Below are 24,105 nucleotides of genomic sequence, written 5' to 3'. Positions count from 1 at the left end.
GTGTGTGTGTGTGTGTGTGTGTGTGTGTGTGTGTGTATATCTATAGATATAGATATATATCTATATATATATATATATATATATATATATATATATATATATATTATTAGTCCTTCTCAATGAATTAGAATATCATCAAAAAGTTAATTTTCTTTCAGTAATTCAATTAAAAAAACAAACTCCTATATTATCTCGAATCATTACTCAGAGTGATCTATTTCCTGCATTTCTTTTCTTTTAATGTTGATGATTATGGCTAACCGTTAATGAAGACCCAAAATTTAGTGTCTCAGAAAATTATAAAAAGGAGGGTAAGCCACAAAAGGACATTGAGTGCTGTATCCAAGAATATTAATGGAAAGTTGAGAGGAAGGAAAAAGTGTGGTAGAAAAAGGTGCGCAAGCAACCGGGATAACCGTAGCCTTGAAAGCATTATCAAGAAAAGGCCATTCAAGAATCTGTGGGAAATTCACAAGGAGTGGTCTGCGGCTGGAGTCAGTGCTTCAAGAGCCACCACACACAGACGTATCCAGGACATGGGCTACAACTGTCGAATCCCTTGATGTCAGAAGCATCTTACCTGGGCTAAGGAGAAAAAGGATTGGTCTGTTGCTCAGTGGTCCAAAGTCCTGTTTTCAGATGAAAGTAAATTTTGCATTTCATTTGGAAATCAAGGTCCCAGAGTCTGGAAGAAGAGTGGAGAGGCACCCAATCCAAGTTGCTTGCAGTCCAGTGTGAAGTTTCCACAGTCAGTGATGGTTTGCGGAGCCATGTCATCTGCTGGTGTTGGTCCACTGTGTTATATCAAGTCCAGAGTCAACGCAGCCGGCTACCAGGAAATTTTAGAGCACTTCATGCTTCCCTCTGCTGACCAGCTTTATGGAGATGCTGATTTCATTTTCCAGCAGGACTTGGCACCTGCCCACACTGTCAAAAGTACCAATACCTGGTGTAATAGCTACAGTATCACTGTGCTTGATTGGCCAGCAAACTCCCTGACCTAAACCCCATAGAGAATCTATGGGGTATTGTCAAGGGGAAGATGAGACACCAGACCCAACAATGCAGACAAGCTGAAGGCCACCATCAAAGCAACCTGGGCTTCCATACCACCTCAGCAGTGCCACTGGCTGATCGCCTCCATGCCACTCCGCATTGATGCAATAATTCATGCAAAAGGAGCCCCAACCAAGTATTGAGTGCATATACCGTACATATTTTTCAGTAGGACATCATTTCGGTATTAAAAATCATTTTTGAAATTGTGCTTATATAATCAAATTTTCTGAGACACTAAATTTTGGGTTTTCATTAACTGTTAGCCTTAATTATCAACATTAAAAGAAAAAAATGCTGGAAATGGATCACTCTGTGTGTGTAATGAATCTATATAATATGAGTGTCACTCTTTGTATTGAATTACTGAAAGTAACTTTTTGATGATATTCTAATTCATTGAGAAGGACTAATGGAAACCTTCCGTAACGGAAACAAATGTAAACCAATTGCAACGGAAGCATTACCATTGAAATCAATGGTAATAGAAACGGAAGCTATTGTTTCTGTTTGGGCTTTACGTTCATCGGTTCCTCCGATGGAAAGGTCAAACCGAACTGATGAACAGAAGCCTGACGCAGATGTGAACAAAGCCTTACTTTGGTCTGGGTAAAAGAACATTTCGGAGACTCCTTTATTATCCAGAGCAGAGCGTGGCTACAAAGCACCTCTCTCGAGCTTCGGCTGCACGGCATCTTCGGCCGCCCCTGCCTGCGTTGCACATTATTAAAGTTAGTGTGGCTGCATTGCGACCCACAGGGGTCTGTGACCCGACGGTCGCAAGAAATCAAAACCTACTGGAGTTATTGTGTGTCAGGTCGTGCCAATCTGCAGGTAGCAACGCAGCCACATGGACTTTAATTACGTGCGATGCTCTCAGGGGCTTACAGAAATGTTTGACCGCACGATTTTTGTTGTGGCCAAAGTTGCTGTGTAGCCCTAACCTTGACCTGGCATGGTGCATTACATGGACAGCCCATTGATTGCAATGAGAACTGTTTTATTCTTTATTTCCCCTGTGGTGGTTTCTGCAGGGGAATTGAATACTTGATTCCGAGTTCTCATCAGAGATTACATCGGTTCACTGGGAGTCTGTGATAATCTGATCAGTCGAACCTTCTTACCTTCCTAGAAAATGGGATTGTTACATTTTCAAGTGCCGCAATGTCCCTGTAGATAATGGCGACAGTGCCCACTGTAGATAATGGCGACAGTGCCCACTGTAGATAATGGCCACAGTGCCCACTATAGATAATGGCCACATTGGGCCAGGGCCCATATTACCAGAGCCCACATAGTTCCACAGTGCCGATGTAGATAGCGCCACAGTGTCCCCCTGTAGATAGTGCCACACCCCCATAAAGCGCCACAGTGCCCATGTAGATAGCGCCACACCCCCATATAGCGCTACCGTGTCCTCTGCAGTTAGTGCCACACCCCCATATAGCACCACCCCTGTAGATAGCACCCCTCCTTCTAGTTGGAACCCCTCCCCCCTGTAGATAGGTCCACTGTAGCTCACTGTACGAGTGGAATCCCTCTGGACGGGGATTCTGCTCATATATGGACAGTGACATCAGGAGAGCGGAATCCCCTGCCAGAGCGGGTCGGGGATTCCGCTCATAGACAGAGACCCTGACTTATCTGTCCATATATAAAAAATGGCCGGTAAAAACTGATCCACTCACTTCTATGGGAGCCGTCTGGCCATGAAAACTGGCAATAATAGGACATGTCGTATTTTTTTGACGGCCTGTATTCACAAGGCGTTAAAAAAATGGCCGTGTGAATACATCCATAGAACTTTATTGTTCTGAAAATGGCCGTGTGACGGCCGTTTAAAAAAAAAAAAAAAACATCCGTCACACGGCCATTTTTCACTGTCATGCGAATGTAGTCTTAGGAGATTTTCTTTCCTTTTTTTGGAGGGGGGGGGTATTTGCATTGCTCAGGAAAAATAAAAAATTTGTAAAGGGAGCTCGTGTACATAATTGTGTGTCAATATCATTCAGCTAAAATTGTCATCAGAACGGTCTTCTAGAGGAATAAGGCCCCGTTTTTGGGTTTTTTTCTGGATTTTTTCTTTAGAAAGAGGTAGATGAGCCTATGTCATGTAAGTATAACATTGATTTCAATAATTTCCATTTATCTATTTCAATGGAAAATAAGTTCCTTTTAGATTCACGTCTGGTCCAGCCAGTGCACGTGAATACATTCCAAGGCTCAGTTAATTTTTAAATATTTCAGTAACTTTTTTAGTAATCTAGAATGTTAGAGGAGCAGGAGACACAGGCCGTGACTTGCGGCTCGGACGGCCGCGGAGTGTCATCCGCAGCCGCCCGCAAATCGCGGGCCGCGCACATGGCCGCGTGCATTGATTTCTATGAGCCTTTTTGCGGTCTAGGCTCCTGGGCAATACACGGACCGTGGAAACCACGGTTGTGTGCGTAGGCCCATTGAAATGAATGGGGCCGCAATTTACCCGCAGATTTGCTCTATTGGTTGCTGCACCTCATGGCGGTCACTGCCACTGCAACACCACTCCTGCAGAGGGAGCAACCCAGAGGCCGAAAAGCCCCCATGCTGCCAGGCCACACCAAACCTCCTTGACTCTGAGCCACATGCACCACAGCGAAGGTTCTGCTCACATCTGCATCGTCTGCACTTCTGTCGTTTTTGACAGACAAAATAGTGCAGAGTGCAATTCATTGTAGTTCCCAACGCAGCAGAGTCCGCCCTGCCCACAGACTCTGGCGGTCCTGTCTCCCCATCGTTGGGGTGCTTTGGGAGCAACATAGAGAAAGCATGGTGGCCCTATAGGAGCAGACTTCTTATATTGCTCCTTGTAATCCTACTGGGACTTGTGGTTCCATCCTGAAATTCCTTCCAGATATAGTTTCCATTCCCCACAATTTTATGTGATAGACCTTTATAGATCAATAAAATTTGGAGGAGTACTGCAAGATGATATTCGCATAAAAGGTTATTAATGCTAGTCACAAAGGTAAAATGTTTTACAAGCATCTAAAAACAAGCGGCACGCCAAGTAGTTCGCCCGACCCGGGGTTTCGCCGTTCCCGCTACTTCCGGGGCATAACCCAGGGACGTAGTAATTTTAGATTAGTTTTGATGTGAGGCTGGTTATATCCTGGAGATATTCTCAACCCTTAGAGTTAAATTGTGTATTCTGCATCTATCAGGTCATTCATGCTGGATTAAAGGCATTTTACTGTACTGAGTAAAAATAGAACATTCCGCAATACACAATATTATTTTTTTTTATAAGAAACCTTCACTTTGTGTTTAAGTATTAAAAAACCTTCCCACTTCTGACTTGCTATCCAGTGTTGTGGAATGGGCACGTGTCTAACGGTCGTCTCCTTTCATACAGTACTTGTTAATCAACTGCAAATAGAAAGTCAGTGTTTTTTTCAGTAATAAATTCCATTAGGGAAGAACTGTAACTTTGTACATTGTGTCCCTGAAACTGAACCGCAATTTTTTTTTTTTTTACTGTGCGGTCATAGAGATGGCTCTGCTTCAATTTGGTGTTAGAAGTCCTCTTGTTGTCTAGTAGAACTGAAGTAATTTCTGCTGTGTTCACTCAAATATTATTAATTTTTCCTTCATACTCATTCTGTTGTCTGTCGTTTTAACTGAGAGCGTAATTAAATGCACAACCCCCACCCCAAAAAGTAAATAAATAATTAGATAAGAGTGGTTTTTCTTAAGAAATGTGCTTAAAATAGGCTCTGTCACCAGATAAGTGCCCTATCTCCTACATAATCTGATCGGCGCTGTAATGTAGAAAACAGTGGTTTTTATTTAGAAAAACGATCATTTTTGAGCGAGTTATGAACAATTTTAGATTTATGCTAATGACTTTCTTAATAGAAAAACTGGGCGTGTTTTTACTTTTTACCAACTGGGCGGTGTACAGAGGAGTGTATGACGCTGACCAATCGGTGACCAGTCAGCGTCATAGACTTCTCATTGTTCCAGCCCATTGTTAAAGTATGATTGTTCACATCCAAACCACTGTTATCTACGTTACAGTGCCGATTCGATTATGTAGGAGATAGGACATTTATAATCCGGTGACAGAGCCTCTTTAAATTCAGGCTTCTACTAATTGTGCCATACATCAGGGTACAGTAGTGCAAACCTCCGTTCCTGCTTGTACCACATGTGCCACACATCACGATATAGTAGTTCATGCTTCAGTTCCTGCTTTCACCACATGTGCCACACTTCCAGATGCAGTAGTGCAGACTTCAGTTCAGGCACAAATCACATGTACACATCAGGGAGTCAATAGGGAGGTAAATACCACATTTGATGGTCCTGCCTATGTGAAGGACTGATAGCCTTCTTTCTAGAACATTGAACCTTATGACTTGTAGATGTCTTTAATAGGATACAAACCACCAGGTTCCTCTTTTGCCCACCATAAGCTATTACGATTTGTTGCCATTGGGAGGGGGATAAACTTTCTTGTCCTTCGTTGCGGTAATTGCCCATGTTAATAGAAGATAAATCTATGAAACAAATAACGACAGTCCTGGCAGACTTAAAGTGGTTGAAAACCTAAAAATAGTCAAAACCATGCTTATACTGCTAAAATATATAATTTTATTGGTACAAAATATAAAAAACACACACATTAAAATCAAAGATGATTACCACAGTGTGAAGCAATTGAGGCCAGACAGTTGTCAATAGTTGGATAATATATAAACATATATGTTTTGAAAGTATAATGATACCACAATCCCAAAATCTAAGCATCACTGCCTCTTTCCGACAACTCACCAAAATATATAAAGACCACATTAGATCCTGGTGGGAAATCCAAACCCTAGAGACGTACATTAAAAACAAAATTGTTCCAAGGGGCCTGAGGATTTCCCTTATCCCTGCGGTGAGGGTTCGCTCCCCTGAGCTTCTTAGAAAGTGGGAGAAAGAATCGATCGAATCCTCCACTGAGGTTTATGGGAATCCTTTTGGAGGAAGAGCATATCAGCTTGGCACGTAGTAGTCAAGAATTAAAAGAGTGTATTACTGCAGTTAAAAAATTCAACAACAATTCAGAATACGAAAGAAAAGAGGCTGTTTTACAACAAACCGTAGAGAAGTTCACGTGTCACATAAAAGAAAGGAAGCATTTCCAATTTGTACGTGACACGGTGGACTTCAAAGAAGGTAGGATTTTTGACTACAGTGACAGGACTGGTGCACCTCATGAACCTGACACCGATCCTTCCTCATCGGAACAGGAACAATCAGACTCTGAGTTTGGTAGGGATCCACCCAGAAGAGGTCAGGGAGGGAATGAGACTGGTAGATACCAGACTCGTCAAAACTTTAGAGGCAGAGGTAGAGGTAAGAGTCAGCATCGTGGTGGTTTTTTAGCCAAGAACCACCCGATTTCCGATTACCTTCTGCGAGACAGAAGGGAGCTATAGGCACTTCATTTGGGAATAGTGATAGACTTCAGATAGTGAACCTCTCCACACGAAATCTGACAGTAGAAGAGGTGGAGGTGTTGAGTAAGGGTCTTTCATTTGTCCCGACCAATAAATTTAACCTCTCTACGTGGATAAAGGACCTCAACCTCTTTGCCAGAAAACTTAAGTGGAAAAAGTTTTTTAAGATGCATAACAAACGACAATGCCTGGAACTGGGTATCATGGAAGAAGATCTCCCACACTTCAGACTACTAGAGGATCTATGGGAGGAGGGTCACAGGGAGGAGGTCAAGGGCCCATTCACTGAGTTAAGGGTCCCATCAACCAAATATGCACCCCTCAGTGACAATACCCCCATTGATGTTTTTGTGAAGGTAGTGGAGGACCAACTTAAATTGATTAATCAAAAGGAGCACGGCTCTAATTTTTCCAGGAGAGAGATGGCAGCCTTGTTATCTCTAGAGAGGGATGATAATATCATTATTAAACCCTCTGACAAAGGGGGGAACATAGTGGTGATGAATCGATCACAATACAGCAGGATGTGCCATGACATCCTGGATGATCGAAACTGCTATGGGGTTCTGGCCAGTAATCCAATGATCACCTTTAAAGAGAAACTTAAAAATATCCTTGGTCCAGCAAAATCTGATAACCTTATAAATGATAGGGAAATGAACTTCATGTTGAAGGAGTTCCCACTTACGGCAACATTTTACAGCTTACCCAAGGTACATAAGGGGGTGCACCCTCTCAAGGGTCGCCCCATTTTATCCGGGATTGACAGCCTTACTCAAAATGCGAGCCTGTACCTTGATCAGGTTCTTAGGCCATTCGTGGTGTCCCTGCCATCATACGTGAGGGACACCATGGATGTGCTGAGAAGACTTGAGGGTATACGGTGTGACGGTCAGACACTGTTGGCATCTCTTGATGTTGAGTCCTTATATAGCTCCATCCCACACAGCCAGGGATGTAGAGCCATTGAACACTTCCTGATGGATAAAGGGGTACAATACCAGGCCCACAATAAATTCGTCATTGAATTACTAAGGTTTGTCCTAGAACACAACTTCTTTCTATTTGATCAAAAGATCTACCACCAACTCAGAGGAGTGGCTATGGGCAGTCCATGTGCACCCACTTTTGCCAACCTATATCTGGGTTGGTGGGAAAAGGAAGTTGTGTTCAGTGACCTGATGGATAAATGGTCATCATGTATCCTGCTCTGGATGAGATTCATAGATGATGTCCTTATCCTATGGACAGGGACCAGGGAGGAATTTAGGGAATTTGTGGAGATCTTGAACGCCAACGAATTAGGTCTTTTTTTCACATCTGAAATTCAAGACACTAGGATTACCTTCCTGGACATCACGATATCCAAGACTGATACAGGGTTGTTGGAGACCAACATGTATCGCAAAGAAACGGCGACTAATAGCCTACTATGGTGGGAAAGTTGGCACCCAATCAACCTGAAAAGAGGGATACTGAAGGGCCAATATCTCAGGGCACGGAGGAATTGTTCGACCATCACGGACTTCAGGGTATCCGCACGTGACCTTGAGAATAGGTTTAGGCATAGGGGATACCCTAGGGAGGTGCTGAGAGGGGCATATCAGAATGCACTGGGGTGCAATAGAGACTACTTGCTCAACCCCAAACCGAAGGAAATGTATGAAGAACCTATGAGAGTTATTGGTACTTTTGACTCGGCGAGTAGAGAGGTGAGGGAGGTCCTCAAACGCTTTTGGGGCATCCTAAAGGCAGATCCGGATGTGGGGACCCTGGCCCCGCTCATTACCTATAGGAGGGGATGCAATCTCAGGGACCGACTGGTCCATAGCCACCTACAACCGGTGACACAATGTGGCACCTGGCTGGACAATAGTGCTAGAGGGACATACAGATGCGGAACATGTAAAGCATGTGTGTCCATACTATGCAGCAAGAATTTCACGAGTATCCATACTGGCAAAACCTTTGACAACAGGTCATTCATAAACTGTAAAACAAAGGGTATTGTTTATCTCATGACATGCAAATGTGGCCTACAATATGTGGGCAAGACCAAAAGGGAGTTTAGGAGAAGGATACGGGACCACATTGGGGATGTTAGAAGGAAGGTTGACACCCCTGTATCAAGACATGTGTGGTCCTGCCATGACGGGGATGCTACGGCTCTTGTTTTCCAGGGTACAGAACACATGAGACCCCTCCTTAGAGGTGGGGACCTGGATAAGAAAATACTCCAAAAAGAGGCAGAATGGATATTCAGATTGCAGACCATCAACCCGCAGGGCATAAATGAACAAATCTCGTATTCATGTTTCCTTTAACTGCACCACGTTACCTTATGGTTGTATTTGGCATCTATTTAGTTTACCTTATGCCCTTATTATTTCTTCACACCCATGCATGCCCCTTATCTTTTGACCTCTATCCTCATGCACACTATGCGTTTTTTATCGCGTTGTTTTGTGAGGTCTGTTGCTGGCCTTTCAGCACTATTGGTTACCCCATAGTCCCATATACGGCACTGCCATCTCATGACATAGGTTACCAGATGATCGCTGTGGGACTAATTACCATGAGTCGCGAGTATAGCCCTTGCGTGCCGCCCTCCATAGGGGAATTGGCTTCGGGATGGCCGCTTTTTTCTAGCCTACTACTACTTGCGATCCTATGGGACACTGTCTACCGGTGATCCCGGGCTGACTTAGGGGACAATAAGGACACCATTGGTGTCACGTCTGGGAAGGTAGTCTCGGAATGAGACGGTTCCCCTTACAATTTAGTTCCTCCCCCTGCATCCACACGTCCTTGTCTTTGTTCAGGGCCGTGTGTTACTATAATACCCATACGATGTATTTTTGTCTACTGACAACTCAGGAGCCGCGTCTAGCATCCCCTGGTTACCATGGACGCTTTTGTCGTTCAGGAACCCCCACAGGTTGATAGGTCCCCGGGGCGCCGCCTCCGGCACGTCACTGGCTGCCGTGTACTATGCGGATTGGTGGTTCAGTCCGGGGACGACCTTTGGAGGGCGGGCTCTCAGCCTTTTAAGCCTTTAGTCTCTCCGGCGCGTGTACGGCCAGTGCATCAGAGCCGTGCATGCGTCTGGAGGTTAACAATCGGCACATGAACAGTGCTATCCAGTGCTGTAACATTGCAACCACTTTACCACTTTTTGAATTTAACAATATTTGAAATAAATCCACTTCTACTAATCCCTGAGGAAGCATCACCTTGTGTGTGATGATGAAACGCGTAGGATTTAGATAGACAGTTACTAATGGCAAGGATATAGCGTTATTTATACTACAAGCAGGAAAGTGGGGATTTGAGTGGAAAGGAGACATCATTCACTCTATACCACTTTTCTTGTCGCAAATCACTTGCCTATGCCTGGTCTGGTATCAATGGCTGGTAGAGCCACAATTTTATGAATACAACTAATAAACTACTTTTTAATCGTTCTTCCAGGCGGTGAATCATATCTAACAATATTGAACGACATTTATTACCAATTTTCAGTGAATCTATAATGAGTTTAGCATTACCCATGATACTTTCAAAACATATATATGTTTATATATTATCCAACTATTGACAACTGTCTGGCCTCAATTGCTTCACACTGTGGTAATCATCTTTGATTTTAATGTGTGTGTTTTTTATATTTTGTACCAATAAAATTATTTATTTTATCAGTATAAGCATGGTTTTGACTATTTTTAGGTTTTTATTCTGATTGTTATGAGTCACCGCTGATGTCACCCGTAGTCATGGGCATTTTCTAATATACACTACCGTTCAAAAGTTTGTGGTCACCCAGACAATTGTGTTTTCCATGAAAACTTACACTTATATTTATCAAATGAGTTGCAAAATGACTAGGAAATATAGTCAACACATTGACAAGGTTAGAAATAATGATTTTTATTTTAAATAATTTTCTCCTTCAGACTTTACTTTCGTCAAAGAATGCTCCGTTTGCAGCAATTCTAGCTGTTAATTTGCTGAGGTAATCGGGAGAAATTTCACTCCATGCTTCCAGAAGGCCCTCCCACAAGTTGGATTGGCTTAATGGGCACTTCTTGCGTACCATACGGTCAAGCTGCTCCCACAACAGCTCTATGGGGTTCAGATCTGGTGACTGCGCTGGCCACTCCATTACAGAAAGAATACCAGCTGCCTGCTTCTTCCCTAAATAGTTCTTGCATAATTTGGAGGTGTGCTTTGGGTCATTGTCCTGTTGTAGGATGAAATTGGCTCCAATCAAGCGCTGTCCACAGGGTATGGCATGGCGTGGCAAAATGGAGTGATAACCTTCCTTATTCAAAATCCCTTTTACCTCGTACAAATCTCCCACTTTACCAGCACCAAAGCAACCCCAGACCATCACATTACCTCCACCATGCTTGACAGGTGGCATCAGGCACTCTTCCAGCATCTTTTCAGTTCTGCGTCTCACAAATGTTGTTCTGTGTGATCCAAACACCTCAAACTTCGATTTGTCTGTCCATAACACTTTTTTCCAATCTTCCTCTGTCCAATGTCTGTGTGCTTTTGCCCATATTAATCTTTTCCTTTTATTAGCCAGTCTCAGATATGGCTTTTTCTTTGCCACTCTGCCCTGAAGGCCAGCATCCCGGAGTCGCCTCTTCACTGTAGACGTTGACACTGGCGTTTTGCGGGTACTATTTAATGAAGCTGCCAGTTGAGGACCTGTGAGGCGTCTATTTCTCAAACTAGAGACTCTAATGTACTTGTCTTGTTGCTCAGTTGTGCAGCGGGGCCTCCCACTTCTCTTTCTACTCTGGTTAGAGCCTGTGTGTGCTGTCCTCTGAAGGGAGTAGTACACACAGTTGTAGGAAATCTTCAGTTTCTTGGCAATTTCTCGCATGGAATAGCCTTCATTTCTAAGAACAAGAATAGACTGTCGAGTTTCACATAAACTCTCTTTTTCTAGCCATTTTGAGAGTTTAATCTAACCCACCAATGTAATGCTCCAGATTCTCAGCTAGCTCAAAGGAAGGTCAGTTTTATAGCTCATCTAAACAGCAAAACTATTTACAGCGGTGCTAACATAATTGCACAAAGGTTTTCAAGTGTTTTCTAATCCTCCATTAGCCTTCTAACACAGTTATCAAACACAATGTACCATTAGAACACTGGAGTGATGGTTGCTGGAAATGGGCCTCTATACACCTATGTAGATATTGCATTAAAATCCAGACGTTTGCAGCTAGAATAGTCATTTAGCACATTAACAATATATAGAGTGTATTTCTGATTAATTTAATGTTATCTTCATTGAAAAAAACTGTGCTTTTCTTTAAAAAAATAAGGAAATTTCTAAGGGACCCTAAGCTTTTGAACGGTAGTGTATGCCCTCCCCCCCCATATAATATATTATATATGACCTACTGATATCTATTTAGTTTCTTTATAGAGGGGTATTTATGTTTGTCCTCCATATTGGTTACAAAAAAAAAATACTTAAAGGGGTTGTCCTCTACCAGACAACTGATGACCTATCCACTGGATAGGTCATCAGTATATCATTGGTGCGGGTCCGACGCCCAGACCCTGCACCGATCAGCCACTCCGTCCACTGCATAGCGGGCGTGCTGCAGAACTGCAGTTCTGCTCCTATTCCGGGGCCAACTGCTTCTGGCATGTACGTCCGGTGCCCGGAGGCAGCCGAAGAGGCTTAACGGTGTGGGGTCCGGGTGTCGGACCCCCACAGATCATGTACCGATGACGTATCCAGTGATGCATAAGCCTTTTTACAGCGCTGCGTCAGAATAAATAAACAGAACAGGGAGCTGTCAAATCTCCCTGCTCTCAGCTGCCAGAGGTAGCTGAGGGCTGGGCCCGTCCCTGCTTGAACGTGTGAGATCGATTTTATAAGTATCGATCTCACCCGTTTAATCCCTCAGATGCGGCGCTCAATAGCGTGCACCGCATCTGTGTGGTTTTGGAGAGAGGGAGGGAGCTCCCTCTCATCCCGACACCCGGTGATAAGATCACAGAGTGTCTGTGTCTCCGATGGCAGCCGGGGGCCTAATAAAGGCCCCCAGGTCTGCCTGTAGTGAATGCCTGCTAGGTCATGCCGGAGGCATGTCCTAGCAGATGCCTGTCATTTTTAAACGGACAGGCAGTTATACACTGCAATACAAAAGTATTGCTGTGTATTATGATAGCGATCGGATGATCGCATATTAAAGTCCCCTAGTGGGACTAGTAAAAAAGTAAAAAAAAAGTTTAATAAAGTTAATTAAAAAAAAATGTGAAAAAATATTAAAAACCCACTTTTTCCCCTTACAAACTGCTTTACTATTAAAAAAACAAAATAAAGTAAAAAAGTTGCGCATATTTGATATCGCCGCGTCTGTAACGACCCCGACTGTAAAGCCATTACATTATTTAACCCGCTCGGTGAACGCCGTAAAAAATGAAATAAAAAACTATGGAAAAATGGCTGTTTTCTGTGAATCCTGACTTAAAAAAAAGGTGATAAAAAGTCACATCTACTCCAAAATGGTACCAATAAAAACTACAAGTCTTCCGGCAAAAATAAAAGCCCTCATACAGCTGCATCTGCGGAACAATAAAAAGTTATGGCTCTTCAAATATGGAGACACAAAAACAAATAATTTTGAGGAAAAAAAAAGTTTTTACTGTGTAAAAGTAGTAAAACATACAAAATATATACAGATTTGGTATCGTTGCAATCGTAACAACCCGCTGAATAAAGTTATTTATACCACACGGTGAACGGCGTAGATTTAGGACGCGAAAAAGAGTGGCGAAATGTCTGTTTTTCTATTCCCCCCCCCCCCCCCAAAAAAAGTTAATATAAGTTAATCCATAAATAATATGTACCTTAAAATGGTGCTATTATAAAGTACAACTTGTCCCGCAAAAAATAAGACCTTATACAGCTATGTCGACTCAAAAATAAAAAAGTTATAGCTCTTGAAATGCGACGATGGAAAAATGTAAAAAATACCTTGGTTACGGTATAAAATAGGCTGGTCATTGAGGGGTTAAAATTTACCCTATTAGATATTGTACACTTTCATTTGTATATGGAATCTCGACCACAATATACAGAATTCCATTGCAAACTATGGGTTAACCTCTAAGTTGTTTGTTACTCCTTGAACCTTTGCTACTCTGTTATCTTTAGCACAGTACTATCAGCTGCATTTCAGAGTGAGTAAGGCTCTGTTCACATCTGCGTTGGGATCCCGTTCTGACGTTCCGTCGGAGGTTTCCGTCAGAACGGGACCCTGAGCAGACACAAACGGACACGTTTCCATCACCATTGATTTCAATGGTGACGGAGCCGGCGCCCGTGGTTTCCGTTTGTCTCTTTTGTGCACCGGATCCGTAGTTTTGCCTAAAGCAATAGCGTGATGGAAACGGAAACTCTGGTTTCCGTCGTTGTCAGTTTGTGTCTGCTCATGATCCCGTTCTGACGGAAACCTCCGACGGAATATCAGGACGGGACCCCCAATACAGATGTGAACAGAGCCTAACATTGATGTTGCTTTTAATGCACATATGTTATAGAATATAAGGCTGTGTTCACCTCACCGTCGCTGAGGGGTTCCATCGGAGTTTTCCGTAGGGTTAACCCCTCAACGGAAAGGCAAACGGAAACCTCAGCTTCATTTTCAATCACTATTGAACTCAATGGTGATGGAAACCTAGCTAATGGTTTCCGTCGGTCACCTTTGTGACAGGGTTCCGTCGTTTTGGCGCAATCAATAGCAGTCGACTGCTCTATTGGTTCTGTCAAGAACAACGGAACCCTGTCACAACGGTGACAGACAGAAACCGTTAGCTAGGTTTCCGTCACCATTGACTTCAATGGTGAGGGAAACGGAAGCTGAGGTTTCCGTTTGCATTTCCGTTGAGGGGTTAACCCGACGGAAACCCTCAACAGAAGGGCAACGGTGATGTGAACAGGCCCTAACTTGGCAAGACCAGTGATCCTTAGTAGACAGTCATATTTACAACCATATGATTTTTTGGTATTATATTATTGTTATTTAAACGGTTTTCAGTTTTGTTTTTTCCATAGTTCAAGTAAATTAAAAGCTTTTTGTTCTTCATTATAGAGCACTGGGTCCACAACTGGGACACTGACTCACCCGTCGGCTGGAACCCCAGTAACTGGCCATAAGCGGATGATAATACCAAACCAACCGCCTTTGACAGCAACGAAGAAGTCTGCCACCAAACCTCAGCCACAGTCAACAACATTGCCTGCACCAGCAGGGTCACCAGCAGCACAGAGGCCTCAGCCAGTTCCAGCGTCTTATGCAACAGCCTCCACTCCAAGCCGACCTACTTTTAATGTGCAGATTAAATCGGCTCAGCCCAGCCCTCACTTTGTTCCACCAGCCCCCCAACCAAGTCAGCCTTACAATGTTACACCAAACCAGTACTATGCTCCTCAAAAACAAGCACCTTCACGAGAACCAGAGTATATACCACCCCAACCTGTACGTTATGCAGATCCTAGCTATGGATATCCCCAGGGTAATCAAGTGAAGTATCAAGATCCTTACTATCCAGCATCACAGGGCTATGGAGGAAGAAATAATTCTGAGGTTCCATATGCACAACAAGGAGGGTGGAAACCTGAACCTGCTTATACTTCAGGGCATGCCATGGGCCAGCAAGCTCCTGGTTCCTATCCACCTCCAAATAGTAAGAAGACCTATATAACTGATCCTCCTTATGTTCCACCACCGCCGCCTCAGGCCAAGGTAGGTTACTATCCTATTTGAAAGCATAATATGTGGGGGTTATTGTATACAGAAGATACAATAACGTTTCTGATTTGGTGCATTTCATGCCCTTCTTTTTATATCCGCATATGCAAAAGCATTTGTTTCATTCTGATGAACGGTAGGGGTCCCAGACAGAACTTTTGAAGCTAATTGGGTATCCTACTAATTGGATAGTTTACTGATTGCTGCCACCGATTAGTTAACTGCCCTTTTCAAATACCCCCTAGTATTTTAGTGTGGATGACTTAGCTTCCACGTGAAGTGAAGATAAAGTATTAAATTAAATGATGTTCAGTGGTTTACTAGTGTTAATGCCTTAAATGGACACTAACTTTTCAAACCGCTTATGCTAATCTAATAAAATACCCGATATAGATCAACTTTGTAATTTACTGTTAAAATTCAATTATTTTATCCATGTAAATTCTATATGATGTTACTGCCACTAGGATTCTCCCTTCCTGTAATCTGCTGTTGTCAAGCAGAATCCACAGACAAACTACAGAAGGTGGGGTGTGTCTCTTCACTGCCTGCCAATACAAGTCTATGGAGAGGGGAGGAGGAAGCAGGGAGAAAATGTAACATAGACCAGCTGCATACAAGTCTATGGAGAGGGGAGGGGGTTTCAGAGACAGAGAAAGTGAGTCAGACACCGATATGCTGCATACAAGTCTATGGAGAGTAGAGGTGAGCAAGAGCAGAAGGAGAAACGTGCTGGTAAGATTTCTATGTCGCCCCAGTACTGGATTCTCAACGACACTGCTCGTTACTGCTGTATAATGTCCTCCTTGCTACTGCTGCTGCCTTTATAGACATGTGATCGAGATAGGAGAGCAGGATTCTCCTCTTCTCTGTGCAGTGCACAGAAGACATAATAGCCGTTAGGCTCCACCCACTAGCTCAGAGACGACTGAGAATTAGAAAGCCTCCAAAGGGGGAAACTGTTAAGAAATGTCATATACAAGTCATATAGTGGCCAGAAATAGTCCTCATGTACACACATATGACAGTTTATTCTGACAAGCCACTTGTAAAGTTAGGTATGCTTTAACCTTATCAATACCAAATAAGACCATTCCACATCATAAATGCTGATTAAAGCTTTTTATTAGCTGAGGTACCTGCAGTGCTATGTATAAGTTTGGATACTTCAACAGGATACTGGTACATAGTTTATTAACAGATCATGCTTAACGTGTTGCATGCAAAAAAGCTCTCCTCCAGAAGGAAGAAAACGGTCTAGTTAGTGGCACTTCTAGGTGACTACCCTGTTAGTCAATATCCGACTCTTTATAGATCAGTACAGAGCAGGGTTCTGGTTGGCTGAAGGAGATGCCTTTCAAGAGTTACTTGCTGTAGGCGTTGTACTGAGCCGCTTAGGGAACTCCATACACACATATACCCTTTAGAACAAAGTCTCCTTACAACCTATACCATATATGCAGCATGAGTTGAATGCCATGGTAAATGCTAGTGTAAGAATCTAACCATTTTGACCTGAAAGTGGGGAATAAATAGGCCAACATAGGGTATGAGGCCTAAAAGGAGAATCTCCGTTAAGAGAAATCTGTTTTGGATGGCAGGCGATCTGTTAAACTGTACTAAGCTCCCACATTAATGTGCATGATCTTATTCCTAGTCCCCGTGCTTGAGACAGACCTTGATGAATTCAGCTGAGAATGTTTGAAAGAATTTGAAGCCAAGACAAGTAATTGTGAAAAGCTGCCTGTGAATGTACAGCACGGCTAGGAAAGAACATCTTGATTAGGTTAAATGTTGGATAATCTACAGAAAAGACCATTACCAGGAAACGCAGCAGATTGTGCAGCAGATTTACTTATTAACACATATAAACAGACGTCTTTTTGCCAGCAATTTCTTTTAAGTCAAGAGCCTGGATTTGAACCTGGATATAAATCATGCAGTCGGTGCTATCGAAAATATGCAAATATGTAAATATTTTTTTTAAAACTTTGAAGAAGTGCTGGCGTTTTAGGAAATCAAATTTACTATTCTAATATACTTATCTGATATTAGTTTAATAATGTCCTTTGGAAATGCAATATATCACCCCGGATTTGCATGCACATCTTGGATTGCATCCTTGCAGCTTCTGTATTCTAGAGCCAGCAGGGGATTACCTTGTCTGTGTGCTACAGTTTTTTTCAGTGTGAATGCTAAGGCTGGGTTCCCACAGTGCAGATTTTGCATGCTTTTTTTTTTAAGCCAAAACCAAGAACGGAACCTAAACAGAAGAAATGTATAAAGAAAGGCCTTATAGGTCTCCTCTCCTGGATCTAATTCTGGTTCGTGCTTACAAAATGCAGACAATCTGCCGCAAATCTGCACTGTGGGACCCCACCCTAATAGTGATGGTACATAAGACCATACATCTTTTCTTATGTCACTCTGCCGTCTAACACTACATATTTTCACATTTCTAAATACAATATTTAATATCATCATTTTTGGGTACATATAACATACTGATTAACTTTTTTATTAAGTTGTTTTTATTAAGTCCACCCTCGCTCCTGGCAGTGTCGCTTGAATGAATCACTCCTGCAGGATTTGATGGTGTCGGACATTCGCAGGGACCTCCAGGAGTATTTTGCCACAAATGTTTCTCTGGAGGTTGACCCGCTTTGCATTTGGGAGGCGCATAAGTGTGTAGTTTGCGGTTCCTTCATTCGTATTGGTTCTAAACTCAAGAAGGAGTGGACTGTCCGCACACTTGTTGGATCTCTTGTCCCACATACATCTGTTGGAACAGTCCCATAAGGCTTCCCTGGATCGGGTTGTGGGGGCGCAGCTGGGGCGCAGCTGGGGCAGCTGAGAGTTCAAGTTTGTTCGCTTTGCCTTTCCAAGGCTAGGGCCTCCCAAGTTAAATGCAGACGGCATTTTTACGAATTTAGTAATAAACCTGGTAGGACCCTGGCGCGGGCTCTTAGGAAAACCTGTTCTCGTACCTATGTTCCTCAAATTCAAGCTTCCCACAACAGGCGTTTGCAACTTCCCCATGACATTTCGGAGGCCTTCCGTGCCTATTACCACTCTCTTTATAATCTTCCTCGGGCCTCTCCATCTCCGGATGGAGGGAGCCATATGGAGAGGATTGAGGCATATCTCCGGTCCTCAGGGATGAAATGTATCCCCCAGGAGGCTATAGCTGTTCTGGAGGCTCCTATTTCACCGGAGGAGTTGTCGTGGGCATTGAAGGACTCGCCAGCGGGGAAGGCACCGGGCCCTGGTGGCCTACCTTTGCAATACTATAAGGCCTGCTCGGACCTGCTCTTGCCCCATTTCCTACATGCCTTCAACTCCCTTACTGAGGGGAGTTTCCTTCCTCCAGATACGCTGAGGGCCTACATTACGGTTATACCCACAGAGGGGAAGGACCCATCTATGTGCTTTCCAGTGATCTGTCCCGCCTTTATGCGGTGAACTACCCTCCGCTCTTTCAACGTGTAAAGAGCGATTTGGATTCCAGGACAACGGGCACCTTTACCTGGTTTGGTAGGTGTGCAATATTTTAAATAAACATTTTACCGCAGATATTGTACCTCTTCCAGGCCCTGTCGGTTCACATCCCCGCCCTTTCTTTTAAGCCCTGCTGTCCTTAGGCCATAGATTCATATGGGTGGGGAAACCAGCCCGTATAGCTCCGTTCCATGCTTTTTCGTGTTAGGTGTGAGGGCGGTGTTGGTCTTCCGGACTTTGTTTCCTACCATCAGGCCTCACATTTGTCACGAATTTTGGACTGGTTTAGACATACTGAGGTTAAACGGTGGGTGTCAATGGAACAGACCTTTCTTGCTGTTCCATTGCAGGCACTGCCTTGGTTGGGCAAACAAATCCCTCTATCGGCGCGGACACACCCGACTATTGGACCCACCTTGGCGGTTGCGTCCTGGCTCTTTCCCTAGAAAGAGATGTCCCCGTCTCCCTCTCCCTTGTTTCCTATCCTGGGCAATCCTGCATTCCCCCCGGGGCGGGAAAGGGGTCCCTTCTAGCACTGGTTGAGGGCAGGTAAGGGACATGCTGCTCATTTTATACAGGGTGGGGCTTGGATGACTAGCCCACAGCGTCTTTGACGGACCCTCACTCCTTTACCTCCTGGCAGGTCACTCAGTTGAGACATTTTCTTGCGTCCTTACCTAACCCCTCGGAATATACGCGGGATAGCGCCCCTTTCGAGCTTCTTTGCACCGGCACGGGCACGTTGCGTCACTCACTGTCCAGACTTTATGCTCTACTGATCTCTCCATCCAATCTTCCCACACCTTCCTACTTGCTTAGCTGGGAGAGGGACTTGGGTATAGCATTTACTGCGGAACATAAGGATCGATTGTTCACTATGGCACATAAATCCTCCACGGCTAGCAGATTTCAGGAGGCGGGATTTAAGATCTTGTCGCAATGGTAGAGAGTGCCTTCCAGATTGCATGCGATGATCCCCGCGGTCTCACCGTTGTGTTGGAGATGTGGAGACCATGTGGGCACATTTTTACACCTTTTGGGATTGCCCGCAGTTGACAGATTTCCGGTCGGAGGTATGGTGCATCTCCTCCAAATTTACAGATTTCCCCCTCCCGCGCTCTCCGGCCTTTTTACTGCTCCATCTGTGTGGTGATCCATTATATACGTACCGACGTTCAGTGGTTCGCCATCTGGTGAATGCAGCTAGAGCGTGTGTTCTTGCGCTGTTGAGACAATCTCGTCCTCCGTCGGTGGGCATCTGGTTCGCCAAGATCCAGGAGATTGAGAATGGAGGATCTCACGGCATCCATGAGAGGGACTCATGCTAAATTCCTCAAAACGTGGCATCACTGGATCAGATTTCAATCTTCTGTGGAGTTTAGGACCATTACGACCTCTTGAGTGTAATTCCTAGGCCTAGTGGGTTATGTCAGTTTTCTTCCCTTCCTTCTTTCCCTCTGACCCCCCCCCCCCCCACCTCTCTTTTGCTTCTCTCTCTTTCTGTCCTGTTTTCTTACAGGTCGTTATGCATGGCTGCGGGTTCAGGATTCATAAGACGTCTATTTCAATAATTTTTTCAGCTGGGTGTGTTTTTTTTTCTCGTATTTACTGTAGCTGCATATACTGGCCTGTGAGCCGATGTCTGTGCTGCTTATGTCTGCACTATCATATTTGTGTTTTGGAAAAAGGAAAATAAAAGAAATCAATGGGAGGCATTTTCGGCCGTTTTTTGGCACGTTTTCCGACGCGTTTTCCGCGTCAAAAAATGTGTCAAAAAAACTCTGTGTGAACTGGCCCTTATTCTTCTGTTTATAATTTACCATAATAAAACAGTGAATGTTATTTTCTAAAGTGAGTTCCTTGAAAAGTGCTTTAAAATTGTTTGCGTGCAACCTTTATATTTCCCCAACTTGGTAATCAATACAAGACGAGACGAGACATACAGGATGAGATTATTTGTCTAAGAAAACAAAAGAATAAATATTTGTACATTTTCCAGAAGACACTAGGTCACTAAATACTCACATTCTTTTGACACTAGATTTTTTTTATCTTGTGGTCTGGACAGTTCCTGTTTCGGATCGTGTTAATGGGTTATGTATCTACTTGCAGATGCTTATACAGTAAAAGAATCATTTCAGAGATTAGAATGTTAGCTCTCCGTGATACTAGTTTTCCTCTACCGGTTTAAATAGATATTTAGTGAGAAATCCCCATTGGTATTTAGGAGTTATACATAAAATAATTTTCAAAAAGTTATTTATATGTTTGTACAATTTGAGGATCTACTTAGTCTTCATTATAGGCCTAGGCCAGGTTGCAATGATGGCTGGCTAGTGTCTTTTAGGGGCCACAATCATGACTAGCTTCCATTCAGAAGCCTAAATTGTGGAAAGAGCTGCATGTGGCGACCCTGGACATACATAATACATTTCAAAAAGAAAAAAACAAAAAATATTTTCCAAAACATACCAGGCACTCTTTGGGATAAGAATAATTTCATATAAATTTTTATTAAATTCCATATAAAAATATATTTTAAAGATTTTTCATATATAAATATATCTCTTTCCTCTTTTATCCATAATACAAAGATTTTTTATAGGAAAAGAAAAGGGTTTGAGCAAACACATTTGTTTCAAACTAGATGTACATAATTAAAAAAATGTCTCCTGGCCAGGATACCAACACAGACTTTTATAACATTACTGCCATTAATTTATCCCCCTCTACACACAATGACATGTCATGATGAGATATCTAGGTAATAGGTGTTCTATACATAAGCCAAAATCAGACCCATATAAGAGATTAGCTATAAGAACCGGTTCTGAAGATTTTTTATCCAGACACCATTGGTCTCCGTTCACACTTGCACTTTTTTCTTTTTACTCCTTCTTTTCTAATTTTGGTCCGAAACCAACAGAAACAGTTCCTCTTGTGTAATAGCAATGCAATTGTATATAAGGAGTTAAATATTTAACTTTAAATCTTCCTATACTCGGGGGCAGCCGAGATTTCACCCAAAGGTGAGCAAATCTAAGCAATGGAGCACGCTCCTACATTGAAGAGTCGGAATCCTGCTATGCTGGTATCCACGTTAAATTTTTATTCAGACACCATTGGTCTCAGTTCACACTTGCAGTTTTTGCTTTTTCCTCCTTCTTTTAGAATTTTGGTCCGAAACCAACAGGAGCAGTTCCTCTTATATAATAGCCATGCAAATATAGATAAAGAGTTGAATACTCATCTTTATGTTGATCTCGCAACTCAAGGTGGACTGAAAGTTCACTCTTTTTCACTACGTTCCTCCTCCTGGAGCAATTGTAGAGTTAAGGCAGATTTTAAAAAAAATTATATATATCAATCGCGTTTTTCACCCCTTCAATCTCATCATTGGCAGATCACAATTCCCACATGGAAGGTTCTCCTTATATCCACTCCATCCACGGTCAATCCTTATGTTGAATAGCTTGGATCTTCCTATGCTCGGGGGCAGCCGAGGTTTCACCCAAGGTGAGCAAATTGTAGCAATGGAACACACTCCTCACTGGAGAGTCGGTATCGTAATATGCTGGTATCCACGTTGGTTTTTTCTGGCAACACTGGAGACTGCAAGACAAGGCAAGGTTGACGTCACTACCTGCCAGGTGTAGACTAATTGATCAGCTGACATGTTTCATCCCGAACCGGGATTTCCTCAGAGCCATTTTGTGAGTTCAGTAAAGTCTGGCATCTTTATAGTGCCAAATTTAAAGGGAACTGGACCCATATGTAAAGATATTACATTAAGTACTCATAGAATCCAATGATTCAAATCCAAAACGTCCAATTATACACATGTTTTGTCCATATTTATAGATTCCCCTCAGTATTTCATCATACATTTCTATCCGGGAATATACATATATATAAAATACCAAAACATATACACACAGTACATTGCAAGTAAATTCCCATTTTTTGGATTAAGAAAAATTCTTTTATCCCTAACAAACCCATTAGTGATCAGCAGTGTCTATAATAAATAAAATATAACAGAAAATTATATAAATAATAAATAAGAAAATAAAATAAAAAAAATTTTATAATAAATAAAAATAAATAAAAAATCCAAAAAATTAAATAAATGATGAGAGATCCATGTTGCATTTCAGATGGTATAACACTAATTTAACGCTACACCTGTCAACGGACTGTCCATAAAGCATTAAGCCCATAAAGTACCTATTTATTACAGTAATATGATAGTGTCCCGCTAATTTTTATCTGCCGAAAATCAGGCAAGGCATCCTCTGTACCCGGGTGACAGGGAGTGGGTCCAACCCCGAGAATATTTCCGGAGGGACCGAGTCCCCATCACCCAGGGACAGAGAACATCCATAGGACCTATCCATTTATCCAGAGGAAAAAAAGTATTTATAAAAGGAAAATTAGTTCGCTGGTTGGTGCGTGGAAAAATCACGGGACGCTGTTACACAGCCGGCCCTTAAGGATCCACGCAACCCCCACCCAAATGCCAAACCGACAAGATCACTTCCAAAACATAAAGGGATATAAAACAGATTTTCCCAAATTGAGGCAAAAACGCTTCCGGAATCCAAGGATTTTAATGTCTGTCTCCGAAGGGCAGGGAGCGGGTCCACAACAGAAAAAATCTGTAGGGACCCAGTCCCCACCATTCGGAGGCAGAAAATCATAACAGTTAGTTCTTTATTCATCCCATAAGTCTATTCCCTCCTATTTTCAAGGAGTGAAAAGATATATTTACTAAGATTGGGTCGAATTAAGCCATTTGAGAATAGGTCACAAGGTAATCAATCCATTGGAAGTATCCAAAAGACGGGCAATCATATTACACCACAAAAGTGCAACCACCAATAAATAGAAGGGGATTATTAATTCCACATGTCATAAAAACATATTAAATTTTATTTCATTGTTAAGACCTCTAGGGTTGAGGGTTCCCAATGTATAAATCCACATCGTTTCTTTCTGTAAAAGAATACGGTTACGATCCCCACCCCTTCTATCCTCAAAAAGTTGGTAGATTCCCATAAATTTTAAGCCCTTGGTTGATTGTCCATGATGTAATTTAAAATGTGCTGCCAATGGGCTTTTCATTTCGCCCTTTGTAATGTCTGAAAGATGTTCCCTAATTCTTATCTGTAACTCCCGTTTCGTTTTTCCAATATACTGCTTACCACATGGACAAATAATTGAATACACCACCATAGTTGAACGACAGTTGATAAAATTATAAACCTTAAATTCTCTTTTAT

General features: G+C 42.7%; 1 protein-coding gene across 1 annotated transcript in view; it reads left to right on the top strand.

The window, feature by feature from the left end:
* LOC142759528 (lipoma-preferred partner homolog) overlaps positions 1–24,105 on the top strand; it is a 206,891-nt gene that overhangs the window by 89,814 nt on the left and 92,972 nt on the right. Inside the window, exon 4 of the mRNA XM_075861791.1 lies at positions 14,666–15,319. Within this exon, the coding sequence (XP_075717906.1) occupies positions 14,666–15,319 (654 nt within the window). The remainder of the gene's footprint in view (positions 1–14,665; positions 15,320–24,105) is intronic.

The sequence above is a fragment of the Rhinoderma darwinii genome, chromosome 4 (assembly GCF_050947455.1).
Source record: "Rhinoderma darwinii isolate aRhiDar2 chromosome 4, aRhiDar2.hap1, whole genome shotgun sequence".
Lineage (NCBI taxonomy): Eukaryota > Metazoa > Chordata > Amphibia > Anura > Rhinodermatidae > Rhinoderma > Rhinoderma darwinii.
The sequence above is the reverse complement of the archived record's forward strand: the minus strand, read 5'-3'. Positions and strand labels throughout refer to the sequence as shown.